Below are 19,571 nucleotides of genomic sequence, written 5' to 3'. Positions count from 1 at the left end.
GCTAGAGATTACTGGGTAGGGAAAGTTATGAAACTTAGAGCCATAGTACTCAAGTGAGAGCAAGGATGTGAAGTAAACAGATCGGAAAACTAGAAGTGGCAGGGTCATTAGAACAGGCTTAATATCGTGCGGGCTTAATTTTTGCCTTCTGATAATGAGGGTCGCGCTTAGGCAGAATAACTACGAATCACCCGAGTTCACTATCATGTGTCCTGATAAAGGTAGACGTATCTATCTTTACCGTGACAACCTTTCAATAATTTCACTAATAATAGATTTTGAAGGGTTGTGTGATGAATCAGTAGATTTTTCTTCCGTATTAATTTTTTGAAAACCTGAAATTTCGGAAGTTGGTTTGAGTGAAAGAAATTCATTCTGATTATTAAAGTTAGATCTCAAAGTTTCAGATTTTTTTTTTGTTTTTAAACTCTCCAGAACCAAAATCTTTTGGAACCAAAGCTATGAAAGTTTATCCTTTCTGCACAAGGTGGAATATATTCATAGTTGCTGTACATTTATGTTGCAGATTAAATTGTGCTACTCTATCCGTGGTCAATTAGAGCACTGCACATTTTATCACCAGAAATAATTGTACAGCAACTAGAAGCTCGTTGGCATAAAATCACCTATAGCGAACCCATAAGTGGGTATAAGGAACATGACTATTATTTATTCGAATCCTACGATTTGCGAAGAAGTAAACGTCAGAGATTCGCTTGACACAGCAAGGTTAAGCCCCATGATACTCCAAGCACGACTTGCATATTCAGTCCTCAGTACGAAGATAACTTCACTTGACTTGAGGGCTCCTGTTTTCAGTCGCCTCTAACGGCATGGGATCAGAAACCCAGTGGATCGATTCTTGGCTGAGTTACCTAAACCCGCGGAATGCCACACGGCCTCTAGGTTGATTTTGTCCGGAGAAAGAATAGAATGTTATCCAGCTCACAGCTCAAAAAAGTGGTTTCGAGAAAATCGAGTTTTGTGTAAGTTCGGGGTCCTCCAAAGATATATTCCGGCAGAATTCAAAATTTGATCATTTATATATTTTCGACTACTTCTATTTTTTAGTATTAGCTTTAGGCCAATAAAAACCGTTATTTTTTTAATTCTACTATCATATGGTCGGTGTTAAGTCAGACCGGACCAAGTCGCAAAACATCAAAAAATGAGTTAATGATAGAACTGGATAAAGAATTTCTTCATCTACATTCCACTTTTACCAGATTTGAAATATGAAACAATGAACAAGAATTATGGTAAAAATTATTTTCGAATTATAATGTAAAGGATGCTGCGATTCAAACTTTAAACGCGTTTTTCTCGAATTTTATGCACTGTCACTTAGTCCGGTCTGACCTAACACCGACCATATATAACCTTAATTCTTCAATACGGCTAGCAAAACTTACAAAAGGAATTCACATTTAGCATGTATCTCTTTAATATGATTACCATAATTTCAGCACAATCACAAAGGCTTGTGCACTCGCTACTAAGAAGCGTTAAGATGTAAAATAAATTATACTTTTGAGGACATTCCACACTGCAGTGGAATAAAGAGCATTTTAGCTAAGCTATTGCGGTTCAATGAATACCGCCCTCTATCTTCCACGATGCTACATTCGCGAACAATAATAAACAAAACAAAACTATCACAATCTGTGTACACGCTCTCGGGTGACTAGTAGCAGTTGCGGTGACGATTATGCCAAAGAGTCAAGCTAAAACAACCGAGCAGAAGCAACTCGGTTCCGAACCGACGGTTTATGACGCACCTTTCCGTCTGTGTTGGTGCTCCGGCAGTCGCGGTGGGAGAGACAATATAAAACCGGCGTAATTTCAATGCTGCATTTCAGTCTTTCAATAACACTTGTCGTGGAAACACCTTTGAAGATTGTACTTTTGCTCTGTACGCGCGTATGCTATATATCAAAACAGTGAAAATCGAGCCAGAGATTAGATCTGCCGAATCTGCTACAGAAAAATTCACTCACATTCACTCGCTTTCTTGTAAATCCGTCAAAGCTTTCGAATCCCTCTGCCCGATCGACAGTAATTAGGTTCACGGTTCGCGTGCGAAAATAAATCAGATTTTTTCGATCTTTTGAACGTTGCAGCAGGAAAAAGTGAAACTATATCTTGTGCTTTGATGGATGTTTTGATCAGTGCGAGTTGGAAACTGTTGCTGTACCTACTGGTGCAAGTGGAGTTGATATATTGAAGCCGATTTTGAAGGCGTTCGCAGAGAGATTGTTTTGACATGTGCAAGTGTATGCAGAGAGATTGAAACGGTGGCCAACCCGATCCCGCAACGTTGAACAGCACTGTTTTCGGAGAGCTAGGTCCTTCAAGTGGAATAATACTGAAAGTGGCAGTAGCTGAGTTTTCCGAAAAACAGATCCCATCCTGGAATAGTAGTCATTGCTGCGAAAGCTAAATTGTTTTGAAATTAATAAGTAGACGAAAAGAATAATAGTGTTACGGAACGATTAACAAGTCAAAAACGACGAAATTGTCTTATTTAAACAAAAAGTGTGCAACCATTTTGCCAAGGAACAAGTGAATGAACGTTTATAGAAAGACCATTTTCAAACATTTCACTTTAATCGACGATAATTCAAATCAATTTTTAGTTGCACCCGTGCATGCAAGGAACTATGTACAATAAAGTGAACTGGAAAAAAGTAAAAAACTGAAGCACTGAACCGATTTTGCCCCCTTCCTCCATCCATCCCAGACACTGACTGTTAGTCCGTCCCGCATCCATCCCGTGGCCTCACGTGTGCTTTTGTGGCAAAAAAGTGTAATTGTGAAAGTACCCTAAACTAAGCCCGGTGTGGTCGTGTGCACAAGAGACTTTGACGGGTGTAGAAGCGGAAAAAAGAAAAAGTAACCAGCAGTAGAGCTATACATTGCAGCCGCGCTGCACTGGTGAATGAATCCGGCCGACGAAAATTTGACGAAGAAAGCGGGGAAAACGGAAAAATTGTGTTTCAAGTCGTGGCGAATTTGATGCATGGAAAACGTCTATAACAGTATTGGGAAATCGTTCCGTGCGGGAACGAAATTGAAAAGTTAATTAACTCCAAGTGATAATCGGCTGTGCAGAAAATATTTATTTTTTCGTCGCTGTAAATATACGATCGTAACAGAAGTAAAGGGTGATAACGTTCATATATATAAATGCAACGGAGCCTGCTGGGGAAGTAAATACACACATCGAAGCCATATTAGATAGCCAACCTTACGATATAGTAATATAAAGCAATCAATTAGAGAATAACAGAGCTGTACTACAACTGGTAAGGTGCTTGCTCATAAAATAATTGCAGCCAACATGTCTTCAGTCCCGAGTGGTGAATCAGTACCGCTGGCCACCCTGCCAGCTGTTACGGGGATAGCGCCGCCGGCAGCCCCAGTCGCTGCCTCGGTACCAACGAGCGTGGCAAATAGCAACGGCAATGTAAGAATCGTTGAAAAGGTGGAAATGGCCACAATGACTGATATGTTTCCCATAGAAAAAGAAGAAAGTGAAAGTGCTGCACAGAGTAGTAAAGCAACCGCGTGCGGAGATGTGGCAGAGAGTTGCTGTGAGATGCCGCAGCAGCTCAAGCAACCGCTAGTTGCAGTTCAGTGCATACCAGCTGCTACTATCACTGAGAACAGTGAAATGGTTATCAAAGAAACTATCAAAGATATGGAAGCACTAGAACTTGACGATGCTGCCCACGCAGAAGAACCCGACACATTATCACCCCTCATGACCGACAATTACACATATCTTCAGCATCAGGAAATGCTGAGAGAAGAAGGAGATTCCAATCCACAGCACCACTATCATCATCATCATCATCATCATGGCCATGACGAGATTCACGATTACGATCTCGATGACGACGAAGAAGAAGATGATGATTTGTATATGGAGGAAGATGACCACATGGTGCCGCATCCATTAGTTCCACCGGTCAACATGAAACATTCGGACACAAAAGACTCCATAAGCTCCATCGATAGTGATGTTTCCATGTCATATGATAGAAGAGATTCAACAGAGTCACAGAACCCTCCTGAAGATGTTGGAATTGGTTCCTCTGACGATACTGCTAAGGATTCCGGCTGCGAAATCGCGAAAAAACCGGAAGAGAGCAACCCCACCGAAGAGGATGCCTATGAAATCCCGGATGACGACATGTGCGAAAAGATCATCGAACAGGTAGAGTTTTACTTCTCCAACGACAACATTCTGAAAGACGCGTTCCTATTGAAGCACGTGAGACGCAATAAGGAAGGATTTGTCAGTTTGAAGCTGGTCTCGAGCTTTAAACGCGTACGTCAGTTGACGAAAGATTGGCGTGTTGTCGGTTACGCCATCAAGCGTAAAAGTGTCAAAATTGAACTGAATGATCTAGGAACGAAGATCCGTCGACTGGAGTCACTGCCTATTTATGATGAAACGACTCCATCCCGGACGGTCGTTGCCACCGGGTTGCCATACGACAAATACACGGTCGATAAAGTATCCGAGCTCTTCTCCAAGTGTGGCGAAATTTCGCTCATTCGTGTCCTGCGTCCCGGTGGTCCCATTCCAGCGGATGTTCGTCAATTTATCAACAAACACCCAGAACTGCAACAGAACGAGTGTGCGCTAATTGAATTCACCGAATCAGCATCAGCACGTCGAGCTCAGAACATGGAGGAGTTCATCGTACTGGAATTGATTGCACCTAAAAAGAAGACTGGCAAAAAGGCCAACGTAACCAGATTTGCGGAGAACTACAAGTACGTCGCCAGTCACGACATTGAGCGTAGCCGTGGAGGCGAAACATTTGATCGGTTTAAGGTGCGACGTGGATCTGGTTTCTACCCCAAGCCGGAAATGCAACATGTCTACCAGCAAATGATCCCACAACCACTGCCACCGCCAGAGCAGCCAACCATGCAGCAGATTATGCCGCTGCAGCCTCAGCAGCAGCAGCCGCAAATGCAACCCCAAATGCCGCCCCAACAGCAGCAACAACAGCCAATGTTCATACCGCACTCGCCACAGCAGAGAAAGTACTCGTACGGAAACGAAAACTACGATTACTTCAATCGTCGTCCGAGTTCTTTTTCAATGGGAAGCAGCGACGCCTCCCGCAAATACTCCAGCTGCTCGGATGGCTACTCTAGCTGCGGTGAAATGTCCCGACGAGTTTCGCAGTGTTCCTCGGGAATGGATAATATGTCCCGACGAGCATCCAACTGCTCCGAAGTGCCATCGCGGAGAACATCCAACTGTTCGGACTTCTGTTCGTGCTCGCGCCGAGTTTCGCAGTGCTCGGATGTGTACCGTCGAGTCTCCCAGTGTTCTGACCAAAGTAATCGGAAATTCTCGGTTGGATCCAACTTCGAGCGCAGGTTCACAAACTCACCGGACATGGGTATGCCGCAGCGGCGTATATCGATGGAGTCAAACTACGAGAGGAAGTTCTCCGGAGGTTCGAACGTGTACGATAGCCCGAACATTTCTCCACGAAAGTATTCTAACGGTTTCGATCCACTGCGGAAATTATCGAGTAGTTCGGAATATTTCAACGGGCGGCGTATTTCGACTGATTCGGGCTACGATCGACGCATCTCATTTGGCTCGGAGTGTTCCAACGGAGGACCACGATCACGGTCCGGTAGTGCTGTACAGATGCAATGCCACCAGCATGGCCAGGGTGAAACGGTGGTCCGCACCCCGATTGGACCGGACGGCAGCAAGGGATTCGGCTCGAGAACTCGACGCATTGGTCAGATTGTGCCGCCAGCCTAGATGGAATACGATCCAGAGGGGATCACGTGAGCAAACGTCGACGCATCGCTTGCTGAGAGGTATAGGTTCGTTAGGCCACATTTTGCTTCTTAGTTAAGTACTTCGCGCTTAGTATTTTTATTCAATTGCATATGTGTGGTACGAGTGAGCGTGTACGAGGGCGAGGGCGTAAATTGCGTGCAAGCGAGAATATAAGCAGGCAATTATTGTGACATACCATTGGCGTACCTGTCTGGTGTCTAGAACGCTGCTGGGCCTGCTAGGCTGTATCGAGACTTTCACTGTCCCAGTTTTCTCACGCTCCGGTTGCAGCGCAGTGCACTTCTCTAGAATGCACCAGCAGTCTGCCGCTGAAGCGGAGAAGAGATCGTGGCAGGTCGGAGATAATTGCGCAAAGTCAACGGCTTACCACGCCGCACCTCACTTACCATTTTGGTATCAATAGCAAGCAAATTGTGCCCGGTCAGGTCTGCAGATGAAAACGTGTTTGCGCCAACGTTTGTGTGCGAGAGTGAGAGAGAGGTGTGGAGGTAGACAGCTTGGCGTGGCACGTGAGTGGAGTTCATGAACACGAGAGTAACCGAGAGGATGCAAATATGTATGAGTAAGAGAGTGATTTGATTTGACTCGGATAGTAGGATCGTGCGCGCAGACTGCGAACGATTCTTGTTTTTTTTGTGTTTTTATTTTTGTTACTCCTTCGGCTGCCAGAATGATGAATGGGCGCCGCGCGGTTACGGTGCTTCGATCGTTGGCTTTGCGCGCCGAGTTCTGCGTACAATCAGCAGACTCGACATCTCGACAGGGTTGATGATTGAATGGTAGGAGCGGACACTGATACGGGTGGGGGGGGGGGGGGGTAGACTTGGAATGTGTGAGGAACATTCTTTTTCAAGCGAGAGTAGCCAAGGCATATAGGAATGCTTCTGTATGTGCGTGAGGAGACTGCCGAAAGATTTCTATTTTTATTTAGGTTAAGATTTTTGTTTCGTTATTTTTTTCGCTGTTACTATTATCACCGACCTTGTATCTCGTGACATTGTTTAGTTACTTTTTTTACATTCGTATTTATTCTTGGCTTTGTTCGCGCATTACTAGTTATTACGTAGCTCGTTAAAAGTGAAACATGTGCATCAAGATATTAGACGGTAGGGTTTAGAATAAGGTACGGTGTCCACTGTCAGCATCGTGTTCTGCTTTGCTGTCAGCAGAAACAGTCATTTGTCGTACATGTATGCACTTGAGATGGATGGCGTCATGCTGATCGATAGAGAAGGTAACCTTACAGAGGGGAATCGAAAGTACGAGCGGTGATTCGCGCATCGGTTACTGAAAGGGTGTTTATTTTTATTCACCAAGCATTTCAATTTGACTCGCTACAATTGAAATCTTCGAATGGCTTAATGTGTGTTGAACGGCCTTGACCTGTTTTCTCACTTTGCGAAAAAGGGTCTTCCATAAATTATGTCACACTCTGTGGGGAGGGAAAGTGATGGGTGTATAGCAAAATAGTATTTTGTGACAGGAGGAATGGGTAGTAAACTAAACCTGTGACGTAACATGTACAAACGAATAAAATTGTTATGTATTAGTAAAGGGAGATAAAGAATTTTGTAACAATTTGCGAAATTACGGAGAGAGGAGTGGTCAAATTTGTACAATTTTTACGTGACGTAATATACGAACGGCCCCAAAGTAGAATAATGTTCGCATGATAAATAATTGAGGAATGATGATTATGAAGTATGTTTCACCAGAACTGATAAATCTCAATGTCAGTGAGTCTAAAATACATGACATTGTAAGGTGAACATACTGTACCGTCTTCTAATATGCTGAACAATCAATTGGTTTCATAAATGCTGTGAGATCGACGGCGAAGGGCCTGATAGTGACAGCCAGCGTCCAACAAATTGATATTTCAAACGTATAGCTGTCACGACATTATGTGACATTACGTAGTCTGATTCAATGTAGGAAAAAATGTCACAAAATATTGTTTCACTTTTTTCATGGGTGTCCAACATGAAGTCATAAAACGAACCAGCAATATTTTGTTTCGTGATGCAACACCAATGTTGATATGTTTTAGACAACTTACAGCCTAGCTAGATGTCCTAAATCAGTCCGCATGACACTCATTCTGGTGATGGACAGCATGCTTATCGATGTCGGTGTTAAATAGGAAAATATTTACGGCTCTACAGTCAGAATAAAATTGAACATCACGTTTTGAAACGTCCAAACGTTTCGACCATTGTTTTCGGTCTTCATCAGTGCAGACCGAAGACAACGGTAACCTTTTATATGCTTCAGTCTCTTCCAATCTCACCCAGAGCGGAAGCAAAGAAAAATAATCCGTTATAGCTATAAATAAACCAAGCAAACAATTTCTCTGCTTTGTAGCTTATCATCTGTACAAACAGTACGGTATCGTTCCTCCGGCTGAGTAGTGTCATCAGAAAGCCACAGAAGAGAAATGTGCCTCTATACAAAAATTACTTTTGCGACTGACTTTAAACAAACTCTATTAGACTAAATATGCGCTTGATGGATGACAGTTCCTAAAGTAATAACGGCGATAATACTCATGGAAGTTTCTATATCGTGGGTGTAATGTGGTACTGCCAATGTTCACAGAAGTGTAACCGAGGCTGGAAGCATCATTGTGAAGAATTTCATGTAACACAATAACGATAACAACAACGTTTGAGCCAAGCCAATATTCTTCTATATATGGATGATGATGAAATCAAGGTACGTCGAGTTGCACCGCGCACTAATTTGGAGTTCCTTAATGGAATCCTATCGACAGAAGGAGAAATGAAATCTATTGGTTGAAGAAACTTTTTCTCATGTATTTCCAACAGTTCATGTTGTGAGAATCCAGATGACGAAACATATTCCTTCTTGTCTGGCTTTGGATACGAATCACATATGTTCAAACAACGCTGATTACAAACTCAGGTCAGATCCCTACGTGCTCTATTCGGAGCGAAGTTAGGTACTAAGACGGCGTTCGTTCTTTCATAGATTAATATTTAACTGCAAAATGTTTATAGGCGTGACTTGGACCCGAAAAGTACGGGACATTCCAAAAAACCAAATCAAAAATTATTTGATTCATGCTAGTTCAAAGTACATGAATGGAAAATCGTTATATTTATTTACGAATACGCAGTTAAACTATCCAATTACGTACAACGGAAGTTATATTCGTTAATCTTCTAATGCCACCCTGCCGACCGATGTTTGAAACAGGCTCCTATAAATGTTAAAAGGTTAGGTTAATAATATTTCCCATCAAAAGCTTTGCATAGTACCGAAAACATCGGTACTTATATTTATGCAGTACCAGTATTTCGGAACCAAGAATGGGTCGGTATTCCCGGGACTTTTGGTACCGGTGCTACCGGTATCACAACCCTAATTGCACAGCCCACTACAGATCTTTGAAAGCGACAAAAGGAATACCTTAATAGTTTAATCTAACGGACACACTTTATCTTTTGTGCTCGATCTCAGCTCTTTCAAATCTTTTACCAAGATCTGAATAGCTAAGATTTGAACAATTTTTTTTCCTGAGATCTCATTTAAAGTGACGTTTGTTAGCTAAGACTAGGGAACTATTTAGCTAAAAATCGATAACCGAATGTCACTTTTCTGAGTTTTCACTTTCTAAATATGCTGACAACACGGCTATTAGGCAATTACCGAACTCAATTGAGTTCTACAAGGTGGCGACACGAATAGACGGCCGAGAATTGTCAAACGAAGTTCATCCGGCTCATTTTGTGGGGTTATGTCGGTTGGTATGAACTCTATTTGAGTACGCAATCTGCAAAGAGAGACTCTCTTTGTTTAATTTCACTCTATCAATAACGCTGCCACTTTCACGTTTCTTTCTTAATATACTAGTAACAACAATCGTACTAGTACTAGTAGGCTAAATACGCGAATCCCTTTGGATAAAAACTCGCCATCTCTATCTTTTTCTTATTATTTATCTGTAAGCGTCATTCCAATCAAGTACGAGACCTGTCAAAAGCACTCATTCCAAAGAAAATCGCTTCGAATCCTTCTGGAACGAGGACCATTGACAGGTCTCGTGCTCGATTGGAATCACACTTACACATAAATGGTAAACAAACGATAAACATGTCGAATCTTTATCCAGAGGGATTCAGCGTCGTTATAGTAGGCATATACACTAGAAATTCCTTCCATATTATTTTTAAACATCGTTACAGTAAATTAGTTTCTCATTCAATTGTTACAGCCAGTGCTGTGCAGTCTTACGACGGTCTTTGAATTGTGACGGTGAATATTAAGTGACCGTATCACCACAAAAATGACAGTTATTTAATTTCCATTTTCCTCGCATGGAGTTTCAGTTAACTATCTCTTACAGAAGCCGTGCAAGAAATGGGTTTAAAATGATATATTGAGTGCCATATATTTTGTATTGGTATAGTAATCGAAATATTATCAGTGTGTTGCTTTCAGGCAGCATGTGGTGCTTTGTTGATTTTTTCTTCACTTTTCTGTTTCTTTCATGCAAAGCTATTTATGTTAAACCGCCTGTTTTTAATACTAGCTCAATGTTTGTAATAAGATGACCATCATAAGCGTATTTATATTTTAAATCAAATGATAGTCAGTTTCCATTCCTCTCAATAATGATTCCAATGAGTGAGAAAATTCAGAAGAGAACCATCTTACTGTTATCAATTAATTGGAGTGAGAACCGTAACTCAATAAGCATCACTTACTGTTTTGACCAGGGGAGTGTCATCCCTGTCATCCGCGATGGAGATATACAGACTTTGACAGTAGTCAACATATGATGAGCCTAGCCGCTGCTAGACCCATGTGACCGTGATGAAGCTCAACACTGGTTACAGTGCTATGGTAAAATTTTATAATAATTTTCCATTGCGTGTCGAAAGATTTTGGTTAGTATATTGAGACATTCACCGAAATGTACACGCCGCACCAACTGCTTACTAAAGGCCGCTCTAAGGTTGCAGCAAGTTTTTGATGTAACTAGTACTTGTATCTGTTATTTGCGGTAGTAATAAGCCTTCCATTTTGGTTCAAACGCAAGGACAACTTTTAAAACAGAATTTGATTGATAAGTATAGCTCATTAGACCAAGTTTATCAATTATGTAATCTACTACTACTGGAACTGATATTTTTCACATAAACTCTAACAATTCTAGAGAAAATTTAGATTAGGTCGTAAGTAACAATGAGAGATTCTCTTTGGGGTCTTTCCCTTCTGTTCATTACTCGGTCGTGTCAACATTTACTACTCAATGCTTTGCCTAATAACCTAGTAAACACCGTCGGCTTTCGTTAGGTATTGAAAAATTAATGCACCGGGAGAAAAATTAAATTTTGAACTGACTTTCTTGTCTGTAAAATGATCTCAACTTAGACAGACTTCATGTGCCTTTTAATGCAAATGGTCCCTGTGTATATACTAGAAGAACGGTAATGAACTTCGGAAAACAAAAAATTTAGGATCTTCTGGCATAGCGAGAGGACCATTTGTTTTGAAGAATATTTTTATGTTGCTTCTAAACGTAATCGAAACACAGTTTTTGACGTGGTGTAGCTGAATGTTCATAACTTCCGTGATGTTAAGCTCCATTTTAACTTTAACTAGTATTCCACCTCCTGAAGTGTGGGTCTAACACGAGTTTTATTAAAATCAATCGAAATTGTGTTATCACGTAGCACGGGCACTTTTGGCAGACTCTTTTTACTGCGTAGCCGGGAGCAACGATAGATTTTTTTTAAATATAGACGTTTTACCTTAGGATCATTTCCCTCTGTTCGTGTTAGGGAAATCTGTTTTGGAAAAATCTCTAACTCTATGTGCGGGGTTGGAAATCGAACCCAGGAGAGCTGCGTACAAGGCAATCGATTTATCAACTACGCTATGCCCGTCCCCAACAACGATACAATACTGTTTGCGCACTGGATATAGAACAAAGCGCTGGCTTGCTTCGCTGATGCCTATAGCGTAGCGATTTTTTGGTTTGTGCGAGGTCAGCAGATAGACTGTTATGATTCTTGTTCATAATTAGAAGATACACTGATTTGTATTAACTATATCAACTAAAAGACCGGACAGTTCATGATATCAGGACCGTAGTCACGATTTCCGTATGTTTTAGTCACGTTATCGTGATGCTTTTTTCACGAGATTCGTATCGGATTTATCTGGCAGAATAGTGTGATTTATGTTCGTGATTTCAGGCTCTCAGTCACGATTGTCGTAACTTATTTGCGCATTATCGTGATATTTTGCTCTTGAGCTTAGAATCGGATTCGACACGTGGTGTAATGCAACTCATATTCATGTTTTTCGTGATTTCTCTTCGCCTAGTCGTGATATGCTAGTTTATGGCCACTATTGAATTTTTTACTTGAATTGATGTGGCAATATGAACTGAATCATAAAAATGTAACGGCTTCGCAGTAACTTGTTTTGTGAACTAGATCACAAACACGACTTGTGGTTCAATAGTGTATTGTTGGAGTACGGTGCAGTTTTCGTTTTCTGTTCAGCATCACAACGAACCTTATTGAATAAATAAGTAAATAAATAAATAAATAAATAAATAAATAAATAAATAAATAAATAAATAAATAAATAAATAAATAAATAAATAAATAAATAAATAAATAAATAAATAAATAAATAAATAAATACATAAATAAATAAATAAATAACGATGTTCTCTACAAGAAAACTTATCTACTGCTCGTACCTATTACTGGGCGCTAGAAACTGGCCACATCTTTGTTTTATTTTATTAAATAGTTCATGAAATGAATTTATGAATAACATTGCAAATTTTATGAAATAGTTCACGTGAAAATTTCATGACCATATGCAGAGTTGCATGAAATTGACAATGACTAGAAATATCCACTAAATATCACAACCATGCAGGATGGATCATGAATAATTTACTATGATTCCAGAATCAGTTCGCGAAACTATAAATAATAATTTATGGATTCGCGAACTGATTCGCGATTTTATAATTTATTTGATGAGCACGAATGGTGAGTCGTGAATCATACACTAGGAATAATGAACCAGTTCACGAATGCATGAATAATTTTTATGATTTTAAGAACTATTTCACGAGCACGAATGGTGAGTTGTTAATAATATACATGGAATCGTGAATCAGTTCAAGAATACTAGAACAATGTTATATTATTTTGAGAACCATTTCACCGGCAGGAATGATAAGCGAATCATGAATCAGTTCATGTTTCCATGAATAATATTTTATGATTTGTGAACTATTTCACCAGTACGGATATTGAATCGTGACTAATATATTAGGAATCAAAAATTGGTTCACGGGGATTGAAAGGATTCATGATTAATATTCTGATTTTCTTAAATTGGTTCACGGGAAAATATCTATACTGTTTTGATTTTGTGAACCAATTCACAATCACAAAAACCAAACCAAGATAAATAAATTATGAATCAGATTACGTCTTATAGTAATGTTCCTAAATCTATTAATAAAAGCAAATCTCCACTATTAAAAGCGTTATGCAGACGTTACTAAAGGAAAATTGAATCCAAATGAACAGACCGTTTTGTTTTGGCACATCGAAAACGAAGTATTGTGTTTTTTCAATGCTTTGTTCTCGTTGTTCCAAAACAAGAAGCTCTGCTCGTGTTGATATAATTTTGCTCTAGTTTACCTTAATTTACCCTATTGGAATAGAGTCTGAAATAGTCAAGTTTGGACAGATTTTTTCATCTCTGCTTAGACGTTTGAATGGGTAAGTTGGCTTCACACTTTGCGTAGCTGTTGTGTTTGTATATTGTTGCTTTACAAGCAGACTTGGGAAAACTTTTATTATTCACTTAAACGACAATTGCTCAAAGTTTCAATCCTTTGGAAAGGAGATGGGGATAAAGGAGTTTTTAGTTCCGAGAAATTTAAAGTCTACTTACGTAAAAGTAAGAATTGGTCCTGCACTGGGACGGGACGTGCAAAGTGAAATAAAGTAACTGTCACCGCGAACCGGCAATGGCCTGTCATTGCGAACCGGACCTTTCTTTACGATTTTCATTTTCTTGTAATTGAGAGTGTCTGGGTAGTATCGTAATATCCTGGCTATAAACAAGGTGTTTTATAAAAATATCTTATATGATGTTTAGATTCATGTACATGTACAGAAACAAATATGCAAAGTGCAACGACGATACGTGCAATTTTATTATTCTGCTCAACAGCTATGGTTAATGTTGTTTTACACAGCTCAGATAAACGATAACATAGTTCATGTCATGTTTGAGCTCTATTATTTTCGGCACGAATTTGTACCTCATCGGCAGAAATCGATGCCGCATCGGCACAGCACTATCATCGACATTTGCTTGAAATTATTTTGCAAGCGGATTTTTCCCTGCAAAATAACATCAATATCGAGAGGGAAAAAGAAGACCGTCTTCGCATGTCCTGTCCCAGGTCCTGCACGTTCGAGTCATATGAAAAAGATTTATATTGTTTACTGACAGCTTGGCTCCACATTTTAATATGAAGGGGGTTGCCTGGTAATTTGTAATAAAACACTTTTATTCCACAGAAAACGCAAATGGTTTCTGAGGAACAAAACTTTGTAAAACCAGGTGACATCTTTCTATTTTTTGACATTGAATGAGTTCCTTGCATTCTCTTGAGTAGATATTCAAGTAGCATTTGATAGTTTTCTGATCATCATTTGTGCATTGGATTATATGCAAAAAACTTTTAAATTATTGTTGGTGAATGAATGTATATGTTCCAAATCTTGAGTGCGGTCGAATATGCACTACTTTGAAAATGCAATTTTCCTGATTGACTTTGATTGTAAATAAAAATCCAACATTCATTGGGGAGCTTTACGACACCAAAATATTTTCTCTCATTGGCGAAGCAAACCGAACAAATTGGAAAATGCACTGGACTGGTGGATGGAATAAACAATGAAAAAAGCCAAAGATCAAAGTTGCATCCATCACCGTTACGTGAAAGGGGAAATCCGCTTCGGAAAAGCAGAAAGAAAGACGTTAAACCTGTCACACGTAGATATGTACTGTTTAATCGCACAACCCACCATATATTTACGGTTGCTCGCTTTCCAGCTGATCGCATTTCTCGACAGCCACGAGCAGAAACCGAAAAAAATATTAATCAGACTTCCCAGCGGCCATAACTTCCCCTCCCGGGCGACGGGCGCCTACCACGCTAGAAGGAAGGAAAAAGCACGGCCAGCGAACTAGAGAAAATGATCGAACGGCATGTGTGCGCGCGCGCAACCAGCAAAGCCCGTGCCGAACCACGAAAAATAACACGAAAAATACGCGAACCCATCCAAATGCACCGAGAAAGTCTTGAGTTATTTTTTTTTCTCCAAGGCGCAAAGACCCCGCAACGATGACGGTGTGTTTTTCTTCCGATTCGCCACCGTAAGGTACCTCGAATCAAAACCGAACCGCACACAGCATGCACGCTATTTATTTCAAGTTTTTAAAGAAAACCCAATGAACGTAACACCAGTGCGTAGCGCTGGCTGGAGCTAGTTTAACAGACGAACCAACCAACGAAACGTCAACAATAGGTGGTAGACATAGTTTAATGATCCGTACACTTCCATGTTGCGATGCCGGTAAAAAATCGACGTCGGTCACGTGAGCTTGCGCCTGGCTGACTGCACTAACTAGGCAGATAGTTATGAGACCAAAGCTCGGCTGAACAAGTAACTGACTTCATTACCGGGTTTGCCAGAATTCTGCCTCGTGTCTGGGTGTTGTCTAGTATCTACTAGTGTGTGAGCCACACTTAACTGGAGCAAACTTTTGTTCCGAGACAAGGAAGGGAAGAGGTGGTAATAAATTAAACAATATTCGATTCCAATCGCGACCTGGAAGTGCAAGTTGCAGGCAATTGTTACAGACAGCCGAGAATACTAGTCGGCAAATGACGAACGCAAATCTACGAGCAGCACTTTGTTTTTATAAATATTTAGTTTAGTAATTGATACATGTATATGCAGTAAATGAGGTAGCAGCGAGTGTTTGGAACGAAACGGAAGAAAAGTGGCTGCTATGACAGTTAGTTTGTAATATGATATAGGGAAAATGTGAACTAGAACTTGTATAAATACTACTTAACTATTCAATAGTAATCTAATCAAGATGCTGGGATGAATGCAACATGAAAACTAAATAGTAGAAATCCCACAGAGCAAGACTCGTGGGATTGATTGGTATAGATTGTAACGCGCTGCAATAATTATATTAATTATTACGAATTGTATCACTTAAGAGAAATCAAAAGAATGTAACGAAGGAGCGTTCAAATATTAAGAGCAATCTGGTTTTCTTATTTGTAGAATGAAACAAATTTAGGTTCTGTTCTATTTTAAAGTTTTGATAATTGCAAAAAACAGAGGGAACCAAGAACTGTGAAGTGAGAAAGGAACTAAATTGGAACTAATATCCGTACTACTATATTTACACAAGGATATTTTATCGCATAATTTATCGTTTTGTATGTTAACTGTTCATCGATAGTGATAAAAACAATGTAATCTGTATGTATAGTATAAATAGTTTTATACATTAAAAAAAACTACTGTCATTAGTTTTAACAATGAAGTTTGCATTCAATTTTTCTGTTATCACAAAATGTCCCATCATACTCACCTTACCATTCAGTCTAATGCCGCGAAGTCCTTTGCTGTAACAGAAAGTCGTCTCCTGTTCCAGCGGTTTATGGCTGTTCGTTCGTCGCCTACCGCCAGAGCACGTAGACTCCTACGACCAATTTCTTCCCTTTGATGAAAACCAGTTTTCGTTGAAAACCGGTTTTCGGCTAATTGGTCACCAGCAACCTGAAAACTAGTTTTCAGCGAAAACCGGTTTTCATCCAGTGAAGAAATTGGCCGCTAGAGTTCTCTTCATCTTGATGTGATTAATGAAGGCCTCTATTGTGGTAAGTATTAGTTTATTTCACACCCAAGCATATTAGGGAAGCAGGCACATATCCAGAGGGTGTGAAGGTTTTAAAATGATAAGGATCACCCATCTTAGCATTGATTAGGTTTGTAATTTTCGAATTGCATTTAATTAGTTTTTCTGCCTTAAGGTTTTTGGAATAATATTTTCAAACCTAAGCCTACTGAAATTCAGATCTTTAATTTTTAAATTTTTGTATCATTGGATCTTTGAATACTTGATTATTTCACCTTTGCGATGCCTGGAATTTAATTACTTATATTGAACCTCTAAAATAGTGTCGTGTAATTTCGGTGGCCACGCTGACCTTCCTTTGTTTTAAACAGCCAATAGTTTCTCGCGCGTATTTGTTGTCACACTCGCAGATCGCAACTTTAATAACGTTTTTCTAAAAACCGCATTTTCAAAATTGGGGGACACGATAACTCAAAAACTATTCAACGGATTGACGTCATTTTTCATGAGAATACATCATATATGACACACGGAAAACTAAATAACAAAATTTTTCTCTTCCTTATTTTGAAAAATTTTATTTAAAAAAAAGATTTATCTGTTTTCACGATAACATTTTTTTAAATTCAAACTTTTTTCGATTTCTTTTGGTTCATCGAGTAACTGCAAGACCAAGTTTGGAAAATTTTATTGAATTTCCTGTCTAAGATAATTTTATCAAGAATTCTCATGTTCTCCGTGGCACTCCTCGACATGGAAATGGTTGAACGTCTACTCTTAGAACTCTCGTATGTGTGATTGTGTGTGACTGAATTTTTTCCTGCATAATGAATATAGGGGAATGCGGTCGGTTGTTGAGAATGGCTTTTGGCTCATAACATTTCTCCAATTGCATAATATTGGAACATACACATACCAATGGATCCTAAATCTACAAACTGGGACCTCTTTTTCTCCATTTCGTACTGTTAGATCGACTAGGGGAATTCCTTGGTGGAGGCCTGAGCTTGAAAGTATGAAGAAGGATATGAAAAGAGCTTGGAACCGGCGTCAGCGTGAAGACTCCAGTGCTTTCAGGTCAGCTCGTAGTGCATATAAGAAATGTGTTAGATTTTCAGAGCAAGCGGCTGGCAAAACCTATGTACTAATATCTATGGTCTGAGCGAAGCTACCAGGTTAAATAATATTCTATCGAAATCAGAAGATTTTCAGATGAACTCCTTAAAAACCAGAGATGGTGTTTATGTGACGAACGAAAAAGATGTTCTTAATTGTCTCTTCGAAGCACACTTTCCAGGTTGTATCGATCCGGAGTTGAACAATATTCATAGATCTCATTCTGGTGATTCGGACTCATGGGCGTGAGCACGCACATTGGTTACCGTTACTGAATCGGTCAAGTGGGCACTTGACAGCTTTGCCCCATATAAATCGCTCGGAAATGATGGAATACTTCCCGTGCTACTGCAAAAGGGATTTGATATTCTCAAACATGTCTTTAAAAAAGTTATGCTTTCCAGTCTTGCTACCAGGAATATTTCGAAAGCATGTCGAAAAATAACTGTTGGATTTATTCCCAAAGGAGGCTATGAGGAAGCCAAGAGCTTTAGGCCTATCAGCTTAAATTTTTTTCTTCTGAATGTTTTGGAACGGATAGTCGATCACAACATCATGAACGTTTGTTTAGTTGAACATCCTCCCCAAGTTGCAACATGCATATCAGTGTGGGAAATCCACGATCACTCTGCTTCACGATGTTGTTTACAACATTGAGAAAGCCTTCTCGCTCAAGCAATCTAGCTTGGGTGTGTTCCTAGATATTGAAGGTACTTTTGATAATGTATCCTCCTGGATAAACGCAATGCTTAGTAACCCCATTCTTAGCTCCTCACTAAGACAGGCAGAGATACGGAAGTTGAGTATTTGCGGTTGTCCTCAGGGTGGCGTTCTGACATTTTTGTTATGGAACCTGGTTGGCTATTTTCGGCAAATTTGAGACTAAGAGAAACGAAAGCAATGAAATTGAAAGACGGATAGGTATTCTAGAGCGAATCAGTTATAAACTTAGAACGGAAAACTAGAACTAGGCAGGCTCATATGGACATGATCGAAAGGAAATGTGAAGAATTCTTTGCCTTCTGCAGAGTAGGAGTTGGGCGTTTCACCCAAGTCTACCGTATGGTCTATGGTCAACCAACGCCCAACTCCTACTCTGCAGAAGGCAAAGAATTCTTCACATTTCCTTTCGATCATGCCCATATGAGCCTGCCTAGTTCTAGTTTTCCGTTCTAAGTTTATAACTGATTCGCTCTAGAATACCTATCCGTCTTTCAATTTCATTGCTTTCGTTTCTCTTAGTCTCAAATTTGCCGAAAATAGCCAACAAAATCGATACAGTACAACCTACGGGTTTGCTGACGATAACCAAATGCTAATTACTGGACTTGGCATCGGAACAATTTTTGATTTAATGCAACGAGCGTTCAGAGCGGTCGAACAGTGCACAGTGGTCGGAAACGCCAAAAACGTGAACTTAATTCATTATAGGCCAAACCATCGAGTATATGCACAGGGTGTCTTTGGATTGTTCGTATGAATATTATCCACAATCTGGTAACAATTGAAATTAGGCATGGCTTACTATGATCGAACTAAAAAATTAACTTTTTATACTGACGAGGTAGAAAGTTTGTGTCTTCGACAAAGTTTTGGAAATGCTCGTAGTGAAGAATTTGAAGAACTTGAGCTTTAATGGGGTTGC

At 39.9% G+C, this 19,571-nt stretch overlaps 1 protein-coding gene across 1 annotated transcript; it reads left to right on the top strand.

The window, feature by feature from the left end:
* Positions 1-1,870: 1,870 nt before the first annotated feature.
* LOC131693523 (uncharacterized) lies at positions 1,871-16,495 on the top strand. The gene has a single exon (XM_058981428.1). It carries the CDS (start codon positions 3,341-3,343, stop codon positions 5,801-5,803), a length of 2,463 nt encoding a protein of 820 aa, XP_058837411.1. The 5' UTR covers positions 1,871-3,340; the 3' UTR covers positions 5,804-16,495.
* Positions 16,496-19,571: the final 3,076 nt, after the last annotated feature.

The sequence above is a fragment of the Topomyia yanbarensis genome, chromosome 3, assembly GCF_030247195.1.
Source record: "Topomyia yanbarensis strain Yona2022 chromosome 3, ASM3024719v1, whole genome shotgun sequence".
Taxonomy (NCBI): Eukaryota; Metazoa; Arthropoda; class Insecta; order Diptera; family Culicidae; genus Topomyia; species Topomyia yanbarensis.
The sequence above is the reverse complement of the archived record's forward strand: the minus strand, read 5'-3'. Positions and strand labels throughout refer to the sequence as shown.

Bases quoted from the DNA above. Each gene is read 5' to 3' on its own strand.
- LOC131693523 (XM_058981428.1), top strand. From the start codon at position 3,341: ATGTCTTCAGTCCCGAGTGGTGAATCAGTACCGCTGGCCACCCTGCCA.